The sequence below is a fragment of the Anoplolepis gracilipes genome, chromosome 6, assembly GCF_047496725.1.
Source record: "Anoplolepis gracilipes chromosome 6, ASM4749672v1, whole genome shotgun sequence".
In the NCBI taxonomy this organism is placed as follows: Eukaryota; Metazoa; Arthropoda; class Insecta; order Hymenoptera; family Formicidae; genus Anoplolepis; species Anoplolepis gracilipes.
Window position 1 is genome coordinate 9,348,748 of NC_132975.1, and position 13,647 is coordinate 9,362,394.

Genomic DNA, 13,647 nt, shown 5'->3' on the forward strand with positions numbered 1-13,647 from the left:
TTTGCCTATTCTTTTTATTTAACGAAAAAATAATGATATATTAAAGATCATATATAAAAAATCATAGAGTTTATAAAAATAGATTATTAGCAATTATTGGCATTGTTTTTTGAAATTATTTAATAGTTATATAGCGTATGATACTAGAATTTCAGAGATAAAAATTATCTATATATATATGTGTGTATTATCGATTTTTCGACTATTTGTAAATTTAGAAACGAATTTATTATTACATTTGTATTATTGTATGTTTATTTGTATATTTATAATTGAATATACATTATGCTAAGTGTCGTTTTTATTAATATTTTACGAAGGAATCGATTATACTTTATTTGACATTAAAAATACTTTGTTTATTTAAGAAAAGAATTTAATGGTCTAATTACTCTCCACCGAAAAAAATCACTCGAGTTTTGCCATTTGAAATTCTAATCTAATAATAAAATTAAAATCTCGCGCGAAAAATAAATGTAAGAATCGCTGTAAAAAAGCGCGCGTAATATATAACCAATCAGAAAAAAGGCGCCGAAACTTCTGGCGTTATGTTCCTCTTTCGCGCGGGAGGCGTGAGCATCTTGCCGTAAAGAAGTAGAGATACCGGGTTCCGATAATATCCGTAAAGGTAAGCCGACAAAGAGACAATCGAGCCAAATTGACGCGATTATTCGCAATAATATCATCTTCTGAATAAATTGGAAGATTATTTAGTAATTCTATTACGTATTAGATCGGAATTTCAGATTGCAAAAATCGAGCGATTTTTTTGATTGAGATAATCGGGGGCCATTAGATCCTTTTTTCCTATCGATCTTTAAAGTGCACATTTAGAATCGAATTTATATAGATTTTTTGATTATGTCTAATGTCTACGTGTCTTCAAAATTTTCCTTATAAATTCTGTTTCAGAATCAATATGCATTCCACTTGTTACGCGCGCTTGTGTAGCATGTTTCTTTTTTCTATGGGACCGTTATATCATAAAGAAGCAAATTCCAGATTCCGATAATATTCGTACAAATAATCCGGCAAAAAGCTAATCGAGCCAAATAGACGCGAATAATAATAATTGCGAAAGATTGCGAATAAACGCAATAGTATGTTTCATGTTTGAATAAATTATTTAATATATATTTATGGCACATGATATACATATATAATAGATCAGAATTTTAAAGATAAGGATCAAGTAATTTTTTTCACATCTAATAATTGATTGTTTTAAAATAACATGAAATATGAATTCCATTATTATTATAGTGAAAATTTTATTTTTATTAAAAGTTTTATAAACTTTTGATTTAATAGATATTTATTTTTTTTTAAATTGCGTGGATCCTACTTTGATATATATTATTAAGATAAATATAGAATAAAAGAATATATCAATATAGTTCTAGTCAAATATAGTTCTTAATAAAAATAATACTTGGTAAAGCTTTTTCTTTTTTTTTCTATATATTTTTAATATTTTTTTTTGTAAACTTTAAGTATGGAATCTAAATAATTTTCTGTTGTGAGCAAAACATATGTAAAATTATTTCAATCTTCCCTCAACTTACTGTACAATTATTGTATATATTATCAAACCCAATAAAATGCTACAAAATGATACAAAAATTGAATTTTTTGAAAGAAATAATTTTTAATATAAAAACTAATTTCAATGTATGTATGTACAGGTGACCGTCATTGAGAGCACTATTGACTTGGAGATCTCTACACAAATATCAAGTTCATTGTCAGCATTCATTGTCATGTCAATTTATTATGTAGGTAAGTTATTTATATCGATTTCTTTTTAATTTTGTATATGCTAGCTTTTCTTTGCATCAAATCTATTATATGTGAATTTCCAATTTGATTATCAGATAGTAAACATTATAATATAGCATTTTAAAAATTATAGGGGAATCCTATCTTTATATAAAAATAATAAATATAAATCTAATAAGATACCATTCATTGTTGCAAAAAAAAACTATAGTTTCTAATTCTTTTTCTTTATTGAAGTTTGAATAAAAAATATAGAAAGAAATCTTTTAATATATTATAAAACATATAATACACAAATATATGTGATACATATTATTTACATTAATTTCTTTATTTATTCGTTAATATAGTCAATCTTGTATTAAATATTTTTATCCATTGTTCAATAGAAAGTTTATTCTTATCTAAGTACTATGAACAAATTTTACAGATTTTATTTTTATCTATAAAATCAATGTAGAAAATTTCTAATAAAATTCAGACAATTTCTTGTGATCAATAATTATATACATAAACTATATGTCCTCTCTGCTATACCATGTAATGAAATAAAATTCATTTTCGTCCACACATACTTTTTACACACTATATAACTCTCTCTTTCTCTCTCTCTCTCTGCACGGTATATAATAATATATTATATATATATAATGCTTCTGGTTCATTCTTGAAATATATACAAATAGACTTTGATGTAAAACTCTCATAATGTTCAATATATATATATATATGGATGTGTTACTCATTCACGATTCTTTTTTATCACATTATATGTATTACATTATAGAATTTATATACTATATAGAGATAGTTACATCATATTATTCTAAATATTTAATATATATTCAGAATAGTCTTTTTTGTAGAATGTAAAATACACAGGCAAGAAAAAAGGCAAATGCCAATGCGAGCAAAACTTTATCAGTGACTTCCCGTCTTCCATATTTTCCTAAGAGTTTACCCGATTGTACTATTGCCTGTTGTTGATGTTCTAACTCATCCTTGGTGCTACCAACTTTGTCTGAAGATATTACTGAAACAATGATAATTTATAGAATCATATATTTATCATTTAGAATTAATGATATTTATCTTCAAGTAATATAACAAGATACATACATAATGTGTCCAAGGTATCAGCACTTCTCTGAGTTGTTTCAGCTAGGTGTCTCGAAATACTCAATAAGTTATCTGTTACTTGACTAGTCGCATGAGTCAAGCTCTGTTTGTTGTGTCGTTTACGAAGAGCATTCTGTTGTTCTTCTGACATGGAGAATAAGTTTTCTCTTGCTAGTTTGTCTATAACACATGCACTAACAACATTGGCCTTGCGGAAGGCTGCTAGAGAAGTGTTTAGCTGCTCCTTATAGTTATCTACTGCAAGTAACAATTCAGTTTTTTCCTTCTCATTTAGTTCGGTTTCAGCAATAGACGCTAATCGTTCAATGGAAGATTTCAAAACTGCTATTTTGGTTCTGCCCTCTGCATTGAGCTCATCGAGGATCTCTAATGGCCCACTGCATTGTTGTATATCCTGTATAATATAAATATGTAAATTATTAATTGAGATGTAAATTATTAATTTATATATATATATATATATATATATATATAATTCGTAATATATTTCTTATATTATTATCAATATAATTATTTTGCAATAAGTTAATACAATGCTAAAATTATATAGGTTATATCTCATATACTATTACTGATATATACTTGTATTAAAGCATTAATTTGAAGATGATATTTAACAATGTCCTGGCATATTAAATCCACCGAATAATTATCGGGATCCATTGACGTAAATTATTTGTTTTATATCACTTTTCGTATATGTAATGTGTATAGATACATATGATTTTTGAAGCATGAATAGACGTAAGCTTCGATCAGCTGTTGATGCAGATGATAAATGCAGAATCCTGCAACGGGTTCCCTATATGTTCATATACTTTTATTCAAATATGATTTATTATCAGTAAACAAAACCGACAAAGATACTTGATCGGTGACAGAATACCAAAAGGGATTATAAACGAGGAAAGAAATAATTATTGAATAAGAGAGAGGGGGGGGGATATATTCGTAATTCTATAAAAATTTTTATAATTAGGTATTTTATTGTTAAAAGATAAATATATAATTAAATATAATATAGTATATATAAAGAAAAATAAATTAATAAACAAAATATGTGTAGCATAATATATATGTAGTTCATTAGTTCTTTTATGCTTTCAGAATTCCACCTCACTTGTATTCGTGAATTATGAAAAAATATATAACGGCAGTAGAAATGATTATCGACTATCCATGTCAGAAACGTGCTTATTTTGATATATTGTGAAGGCATTCTGTAAACACCTAAATGTGAATTTATACATATTAATTAAAACAAGTGATCAGCTCCTCATTTATTGAGCTATTTAATCAAGACAATTATCTATAGAAAAAGAGCAAGTTAGTTTATTTTTTAAAAAGAAATTAATTATGAAAATTGATGAAAAATGCAACAATTATATGCATATATTCATTTCAATATAATTTTAAATTTATTTAAATAGGACTATATAGAATAGACTATACAATTGAAAATTTATACATGTTTATATATTTATATTATTTAATTGAATTAATGGATACTGATTGTAATTTTACAGGACGTATAAGGTAACATAATTTAATACATATAGATATAAATACAATTCATGTATCATACTATTATAAAATTAATTATGCATTCGCACGTCACAGTTGAACTTCTATGTATGAATAACCAGCAATGTGCAATGAACTTTAAATTCTTTTTGTTCACAGAACGTACAATATATTTCTATTGCAGATAGGAATATATACATCATTATATATATATTCCTATACAATTACACAATTTTACAAAAATTTCATATTTCTATAAGTTATATATATAGTATGTTATATGTATATATATACATATGTTGCATAAGTTATATATATAGCTATACCCTATAATGGGTGCACTACACTTTACACAGTCATTCCAGATATTCTAGATAATTTCAAGAAAATGAGTTTGCAGTGGAGACTTTATATGTCCTTGTACTATATTACACAAGTATCGTTAACGCAAATTGTTTATTACAGCGGTGGTAAATTGCGACGACGAGCTTTGCCCGCCCAGATCCTTTGTAAGCACTTTTCCGTCATTCAACACGCGGTTCAATGCTTCCCGGATTTGTTCGCCGTAGCGTTTAAGATTTGAATGATTCAACAGTTTTACCGCACACAGCAACATCGCTGTTGGATTAGCAACATTCTTACCGACCGCCTCAGAATACGTGTGCCTTGCACCCTATTAAAGAGAATGCAGTTTAGTAATATAATTTTGTGGACTTTGAAATTAACGAAAATAAAAAGTTATCTTCTTTTCTCATAATAATTGTATCAAATATAAATTTTATATTGCACAAATAAAGCCAAATATGTATGATTACCGGTTCAAAAACGACACACTCGGCGCTATAACTCGCACCAGCGACGACTCCAGCACCACCGACTAAGCCAGATGCAAGATTATCCACAATATTTCCATACAGATTCGGCATTACCATAACGTCAAACTGATGTGGATTGGAGACCATTTGCATAGTGCAGTTGTCGACAATCATCGTTTCAAATGTAATCCTGTTTCATTAAGAAATAGAAATATAAAAAATTTTGCAATAATTTTTTATAACAAATATTTCAGACAGTCAGACAATAGGTAATGAAAAAATTTAAAAATTATTAGCTATACCTAGGATACATTTTGGCAATCTCTTGACATGACCTAAGGAAAAGTCCATCACCGAGTTTCATTATGTTAGCTTTGTGAACACATGTAACTTTCTTGCGATTATTCTTTACAGCATAATCAAAGGCAAATTTTGCAATTCGTTGACTCTTAGTAGCAGTTACAATCTTCAAGCATTCTACTACTCCTCTAACAGATTCATGCTCCAATGCAGAATATTCTCCCTCTGTTTGTTCTCTGATGATAACACAATCTACATTCTGATGACGTGATTTGATACCTGGTAGAGATTTTACATGTACTACATTCGAATATAGATCCAAGCTCTTTCGTAGTTTCATATTCAAGGTTTGCAACTCTCCTGTCATAGAATGATCTGGAGTTGCTAGAATACCCTGTAATATAAAAAATAATGTTACAAAATTATTATCTTTTAGTTTTTTTCTATACACATTCTTTAACTAAATTTTGAAATATAATATATTTAATATTTTATAAACTCTGTAGACATATAAAATAATATCATTAGATTATAAGATGTGTGTAATCAGACCTTTAAACAAACTCGATTTCTAGCGATACTATTAGAGACTTGATCCAAAGGAGCGCTCAGAGTTGGATTCACTTCAGACAAGAAATAGGGTTCAAATTCAACAGGAACATCTGCGGCTGTAAACACTTTCTGAACTGCAACTACAAGTTCTGGTCCAACACCATCTCCCGGTATCAAGGTACATTTCAACTTTCCTTCTTGTTCAACTGTCTGAAAGAAATTATCAATAGATACAAGTATCTAATTGTCAATTAGAGAATAGCAATACTTACTAATTCTTGCTGTCGTATCACTCCTACATGTAGAGTCCTAATATTGTTCTTCTGAGCAGCCTGTGCACACAAAATGAATTATATTTTTTATATGATTATGACAACAATATGAACAATATTGTTTATATATAATAAAATTTATATGCATATATAAACTAACAAATTATAAATATGATGTAGTCTTTAAATATACAAATATGTGTGTCAGGTAGAATTTATATACATAATGAATATATAAATGTAATTATATATTGAAAAATTTAAATTAGTATGTTACATATCTGTTTCTTGAATATATAAATATTTCTTTAAATATTTCAATTTTAAGGTCTGTTAAAATAATCTTTAAATTAATGATACAACTAATATTAATCAGTATTTTATTTCAATATCAAATATGAATATATTTTTGTATTACATATAATTGTATTTTTCAATTTTCATAATTAATTTCTTTTTAAAAAATAAACTACGTCAAATTTATTGCTCTTTTTCAATGAATAACATAATTGTCTTGATTAAATAACACAATAAGCGAGCTTGGAACTGGTTACTCGTTCATCAGATTGATATGTATAAATTCACATTTAGGTGTTCACAGAGTGCTTTTGCAATATATCGAAATAAGCGTATTTTTGACATGGAAAGTTGAAAATCAATGTATTTCGAATAAAAATACTTGAATATGCAATGTCCTTGCAGTTCTTCGGTCTATTCGCCAAAAAATGTCACGTTATTTTTACACAATGTAGTCAACATCTCTACTGCCGTTGTATATTTTTTCCATATTTCACAAATACAAGTGAGACGAAATTCTGAAAACATGAAAGAATATTATATTACCTGAGAAAATATTTTGCAGATGTTTCTCGCGAGTAAAGCCATTTTTTATGACGGAGCTGAACTGCTGAACGCCAAACGATTTATTTCATTCGCACTCGCGCATACAGGAGTGTAATCACGCCTAGAGTTGCCATGTCGATTTAACATATATTGAATTTATTTATAAAATAATTATTACAATAAATTATTTATAATCAAAATGTCAGAAGATTTGTCCATATGAGTAAAAAAGTAAATTTAAATTATATTTAAAAGTAATAACAAATTCTAATATTTGCTGTATAGGAAAAGAAAGATAATATATTTTTTTATATAATATTTTAATATATAAGTGAATGAGATAAATATTTGATAAGCAAGAATTAAATCATATTAGCAAATATTCGCTAAATGAAAAATTCAATTATGATATAAATATTTAAAAGTATAATTAATGTTATAAAAATATTTATATTCTTAAGAGGCTACAATATATCAATTTAAAAATTTTCACAGAGAGAGAGAGAGAGAGAGAGGGAGATAGAAAAAGAAAGAATAATTCTAATTTTTGACAATTACGCGGCATCCGTCACTGTCCAATAGTCACGTGATTGGCGTTGGCGATTTGTTAACTCCCTAGTTTACACATGAATATGGGGACAGAGAGAAACCTCTCTCTAGTACGGATCAGCTGATTCATTTTACTTACTCTCATTGTCCATTGATCACCAATGTCATTTTTATGAATGACATATACAATGAGACATTGGAACTACTTTTTGTTGCATGATAGTGAGACAATTTTGCACAAGAAATCATTTTTCAAACAATATATTTCGTATCGATAAAGAAAAGCCTAATCCCTAGAGGATTACGACTTCTAGAGTTTGCGAGCATGTAGCCGTGTAGAAATAGACACGACGAAAAAGAGCCGCGCATAAATGGGATAAATCGTGTGATCTATTTTTATAAGGGATATCATACAGTTATCCTACCGTCTGGATCTTTCCTGAATCTTTATTGTTCTGTAAGATTTCATCGGTGGATCGACCAGAATGACGGAAAAATTACGTGAGTAGTTGCGATTAACGCGAGAGATGTTTTTTTATCCAAATTAGATCTAACTGTCAAAAGAAAAATCTCGTATCTTTGTATTCTTGTTTGAATTTCAGAAATGTAGGTATATATATCTTATTCCATTGTTTTGAAATTATTTTATAAGCTGTTAAATGAGGATATAAATATATATATATATATACATGTATTTAAAGATTGGTCTTGTTCTATTCACTATGTTAATAATTTCTTATAGCTGAGGAGATAACAAAATCAAGTTTTCGTCGAAAGGTGTGGGATTTTATGGCAAAAAATGAATTAGTAAATTTTCCTGTTAACATATACAAACGTATCCCTAACTTCAAGGGTGCTGCGGAAGCAGCGCAGCGATTAACTGAATTGGATGAATTTAAGAAAGCAAAAACTATAAAAATAAATCCGGACAAACCACAAGAACCAGTGCGATTTTTAGCTTTGGAGGCTAACAAGGAAATTATTGTACCTATTCCCAGATTAAGATCTGGCTTATTTTTGCATGTTACATCAATTGGTGGTGCAACAAAAGAACAACTAAAAACACTGGCTTCTATGCGTGGCCTAGAGCAAGCAGGTAAACCACTTGGACTGGATTCTAATATTAAGGTAATTATTATTAGGTCTTATAATTTAATGTGTTTAATTATAAAAAATAATTTAATTGATAAACATCACATATATAATTGTTAAAAATACAATAATAAATTATTCTCAAACATTTCATTATAATACAATTATCTGAATATGTGCTATTTCTTCAGGTAGACCTTATTGTGTTGGGATCTGTATGTGTCAGTCAAGATGGATACAGACTTGGCAAAGGAGAAGGTTTCGCGGATCTCGAATTTGCGATGATGATGAGAATGGGTACGATAACAGAAAACACAGTCGTTATCACGACAGTACACGATTGTCAAATCGTAGATTATTTACCGCCACAATTATTTAAAGAATATGATGTGCCAGTAGATATAATTGTTACACCAACACAGACTATATTCGTGAAGCCGAGATTAAAGAAACCATCTGGCATACTGTGGCATATGCTCAGTGAAAGAAAACTCAAAACCATGCAGGTATTACAGCAGCTCAAAGAGATGGATGAAAAGTATGCATTAAGTTGCCTGAATCATGATAAATGAACTATTTCGCATAAATACATGATTATTCTTCTGCAGAGATGGCAAGATGGTAATTCTGAAGGAAGTTGATTCCGATATCGAGACGTATCGATATATAAAAAATCGTGTTAAACATCCCAAAAACAAGAAACATCTTAATATAAAAAAAGATGCATCTAATCTGGAAAATTCTACTGTGGAAGGTGCCAAAGATAAAATTCTTAAGCCACGTTTCCCACGAAAACGTACTTATAAGAAAACAAAAGCTGAAGAAGAGAATAATTTTTCTAATGCCGAAGTAAATACTTTGATGTATAAAAATTTTACAAAATTGCTATCTTTTCTGTTAATGATAGATTCTTCGAATTAAAGTTGAATTTCTCTGATAAAATAAATGTTTTTACGTTAAAATCTGCTCTGTGTGAAAATAAATCACACGTGAAATTAATAAAAAATAATGTTTTATCATTTATTTATTCATACTTCATCTATAATACTTCTTAGACAGAGTTTTTACAAATAAGTCTTACTTATGTGTGTTACAGACGAAAATGGAAAACGTGAAGAGTGCCCCTCGACGACGAAAGAATCTCCGTGCTAGAACGAAAGCGCATATCGACTTCTCTTTAAAGCTGTCGAACATCTCGTCCGGGGTGAGAGTTCGAGATTTGAAAAATGCTCTGTTGAAACGTGGCATTAAGCCAAGTGAAATAACTTGGCAAGGCTATCGCGGCATTTGCTATCTTCACTTTAGCAAACTCAGGAGTGAGACTGCTTTACCAGATCAGCCAGTTCAGGTAGACTCAATTGTGGCAAATTTACAGCAGCTTCGAATCGGTGAGTTTATGAATAACGAGGAAGGTTTTATACATGTAGAACCCGCGAAACCGATTTCCAGAATCGAGATTACTGATGTGACGACTGTTTAAATGTCATTTATTGGGAACTACATATAATTACGTAGTTTACATCGTTTTTGGACGTTTACATCATTCGATGTCGAATATATATATATATATGTATACCTTCCCTAAGTTAATTTTTTTTTAATAATTTCATATATACATGTAGTGTCTCCAGATAATGCGCATTTCTCATCGGTTATAGATTCTAAGGAGTTCTATTTGTAAGAGCGCAAATATTTAATTGTAATTTGTAAATTGGTATTTTTAAATCTTTTTTATCTTATTTTTGGTTTAAAATTTATTAATAAATTAAACAAAAAAGTAAACTATAATTAAATATATATGTGAATATATAATAAATAATATAATGTTAATTTCAATTTTCACGAGAATCAGTTTTTTTAATTTATTAAAAAGTCATAGCTGAAAGAAATTGTGCGATTTCTGGGACATAATTTTTTTACATATATTAACTTAAATGCTTTGAGTTACAAATGATATATTTACGTTATAAACATATCTTCTTAACAATATTTTACATTATGTTATTGTTACTTTGCTTTTATATACTGGGAGTAGTTTTGCAAATATTATATTACACTGAGATAGCCTGTCGATAATGACGAGTTCGGACAAACCGAGATGTGATATATATACCAGGTGCAGTGCGAATATTAATAGTTATTATGATTAACACAGATAATTGCATATATTTTTGGCTAATGATTTTATTTATACTATTTTCATATTAAGACATTTAATGTGCGAGAAAATATCGAGTAACTTTTCAACAAATTTTACTGCGCATAAAATAATCTGTGATCAAAGATATCTAGGAGTATAAGATAGTTTGTCTGTGGAGAAACATAGCAAATACAAAACTTAAATAGATCAAACTTAAATAGATCAAGAGATAAACAGATAAAAATATTTTGAGACTTAAATCGGTACATGCATTAATGCAATCTAAAAACACAAAACATTTTTTTATTTTTTTAACGATTAATCTTTTCTAGTCCAGAATTACATTAATAAAATATCGAAGATATATATTTTTTAATTGATTTTTAAATTAGGATATATTAGATTCATGATGTGACTTATAAAAAGTTTCATGCCATAGATAGATATATCAACTGTTATATTTCTTCAAAGAATAGCAAAAATTAATAATTGTTGCTGGATAAATTTTTTAATTCTTTGCAAAAATATAAGTTGAAATTAATCGATGTAAGTAGAATGCATATCTACGATAATATTTGATAGCAATCATTAACATTAGAACATAGACTGATGACAATAGTTTTAGAGCTGGTTTCTCCAATGTCCGCTTAATTTTAATTTCAGTTTAAACTAAATCTTTGCCTCTTATTCAGAACTTATCTGAATAAAAAAAGAACAAAGATATCATTTAAACCGAGGTTAAAATTAATTGAGACGTTGGAGAAAACAGCTTTAAGTATTATTTGTAAGCGATATTCGAAGCAAATCAACATTTCTTCGTGTACACAGAAAGAAAAAGTATTTTTCTGAACACATATTCTCATGAAGAAAATAGATACAAACATATTTTCACATGTTCTAGAACCGCTTTATAGGCGTGTTGCGGTCTTCCATGTATTGTCATTATTTGAACAGGGAAATACTAGTGGTGCTTGCGTATCGGCCGAAAAGCGAAGAAACGGCAATACTTTGTGATATTAACAAATATGATTTATTATTCCTAAATATACTTCTAATAGTGATGTGATGATCATGCTAATAATGATTACTTTTAGCCATACAATATATAAAATGTACATAAATCTTGCATATATAAAAGAAATTTTTTTTAGCAATTTTGCTTTGTGATGATGGTTATATTCTACTATATCCTTCAAATAGCCATATCCATAATATCTCCCGATAATTCCCAAAAACAGGATGCAAATATTTTTACTCTCTCTTTCTCTTTTACTGTATGCTTGTCTTCCTTTATAAATATAAATGAAGTTCCGTGGCAAAGCGCAACAGTTTCATCTTAAAGCTAGCGAAAGTAAGCTAAAGCAACTCAAACATAAGTAACTTTTTCATCGAGATCTCAATCTTTTGTTTGCGATTATTTTCTATGTTGGAAGATGTAATTAACGAGTGGCAATAATTACTTTCCTTGAAGAAACGCGGCTTGTTTTCTTTTTTATCGAGAGGAGCGAGAAATGAGAGAATTAAGACGGTCGTCACGAAACGCTTCTCGTTTTCTATCGAGTTCGCGATTGAAATTACATTAGTCTCGATTGAATTTTCCCATAAACATTTCGCAAGAATTTACCATTTATAGATCATAACTTTTCTCATTTAACTCGACAAAGTAAAATTTTAACCATTTGCCATGCATGTAATCAAAATATATGAGAACCTGTTTCATCTTGTGGAATATTTTTTCAAAAAAATGAGTGTAAACTTTTTTTGCAAAGACATTAGAAAGAGACTCTTAATTATAATTTTTAAGTCTCTTCTCTAGTTCTCTAGGGAAGAAACATCTCTCTCAATTACATTTTTTAGGTCTCTCCTAGTTCTAGCGAAGAGACGGCTCTCATTCTCTGCAAAAGGATTAATTTGCGTAAAGGTAATTAAAAGCGGAAGTTTATTAGGTTGAATTTTCTTATTTAACTGTGTCTTTATTGCGCAAAAGACTGCTAAGGCTTTCACATCGACCTCTAGAAAATAAACTGCATTATCTTCTATTGGATTTTTCCATCGAAGACAGCGAGGCCGACGATTACCGTTCTCTACCGTTTTCTACCGTTCGTTACCCTTCTCCGTTCTCTAAGAACCACATCTATTTGTATAGACATTTTCTCAGCATTATTCAGCGAAAAGTTATTCCTTTCGCAATAGATAGCACAAACGTATGTTCCAAAGAGTGGAACACTAATACCTAATTTTTTAAATAAAATTTAATATCTATATTCTTCGAATTTGTTTCAATAAATAAGTAGATGTACAGAAAAAGAATCTAACATATATATATATATATATATATATATATATATATATATATATATATATATATATATACTCTACATTTATACGTATTTGTGTATGTAGGAGTCGATATTCTTACAATAGAATATCGACTCCTACAATAGAATAATATATTTGACTGAATTTTTTTAGATTCTTCAAAATATTAAAAAATATACAAATTTTTAACTTTTACGTTTAATAGAAGAAAATTCTCTTCACACATTATATATAAGAATTTTTTATCACCAAAAACGTAATTTTTTTTCTCATGAACTGATTTTTGTTATGATTAATTAAAAGAGCAAAGAAAAAAAATGAT

At 28.5% G+C, this 13,647-nt stretch overlaps 3 protein-coding genes and 1 long non-coding RNA gene across 6 annotated transcripts in view; 2 read left to right on the forward strand and 2 right to left on the reverse strand.

Annotated features, from left to right (window-relative positions):
- Window positions 1–279: 279 nt before the first annotated feature.
- Window positions 280–3,311, forward strand: LOC140667100 (uncharacterized). The gene is made up of 3 exons (XR_012046938.1): window positions 280–628; window positions 1,686–1,779; window positions 3,194–3,311. It is a non-coding gene; the product is annotated as an uncharacterized lncRNA (long non-coding RNA).
- On the reverse strand, window positions 2,197–3,819 carry Sec20 (vesicle transport protein Sec20). The gene is made up of 3 exons (XM_072894788.1): window positions 3,502–3,819; window positions 2,899–3,313; window positions 2,197–2,812 (listed from the first exon to the last, which is right to left on the reverse strand). The coding sequence occupies exons 1-3, from the start codon at window positions 3,580–3,582 to the stop codon at window positions 2,625–2,627; spliced, it is 684 nt and encodes a 227-aa protein (XP_072750889.1). The 5' UTR covers window positions 3,583–3,819; the 3' UTR covers window positions 2,197–2,624.
- A 630-nt stretch (window positions 3,820–4,449) lies between these two features.
- On the reverse strand, window positions 4,450–7,353 carry Idh3b (isocitrate dehydrogenase [NAD] subunit beta, mitochondrial). The gene is made up of 6 exons (XM_072894657.1): window positions 7,226–7,353; window positions 6,383–6,442; window positions 6,111–6,320; window positions 5,561–5,952; window positions 5,259–5,448; window positions 4,450–5,116 (listed from the first exon to the last, which is right to left on the reverse strand). Exons 1-6 carry the CDS (start codon window positions 7,265–7,267, stop codon window positions 4,886–4,888), a joined length of 1,125 nt encoding a protein of 374 aa, XP_072750758.1. The 5' UTR covers window positions 7,268–7,353; the 3' UTR covers window positions 4,450–4,885.
- Window positions 7,354–7,861: 508 nt separating this feature from the next.
- Window positions 7,862–13,647, forward strand: part of Lost (methenyltetrahydrofolate synthase domain-containing protein lost) — a 30,645-nt gene continuing 24,859 nt past the window's right edge. Inside the window, exons 1-5 of one of the 3 annotated variants that reach the window (XM_072895198.1) lie at window positions 7,862–8,275; window positions 8,517–8,902; window positions 9,058–9,404; window positions 9,475–9,715; window positions 9,963–10,254. In XM_072895198.1, coding sequence (XP_072751299.1) covers window positions 8,260–8,275; window positions 8,517–8,902; window positions 9,058–9,404; window positions 9,475–9,715; window positions 9,963–10,254 — 1,282 coding nt within the window. In that variant the 5' untranslated portion in view covers window positions 7,862–8,259. Of the gene's footprint in view, window positions 8,276–8,516; window positions 8,903–9,057; window positions 9,405–9,474; window positions 9,716–9,962; window positions 12,161–13,647 lie in introns of those variants that run through there. The other 2 variants (XM_072895200.1, XM_072895199.1) reach the window with 2 other exon arrangements.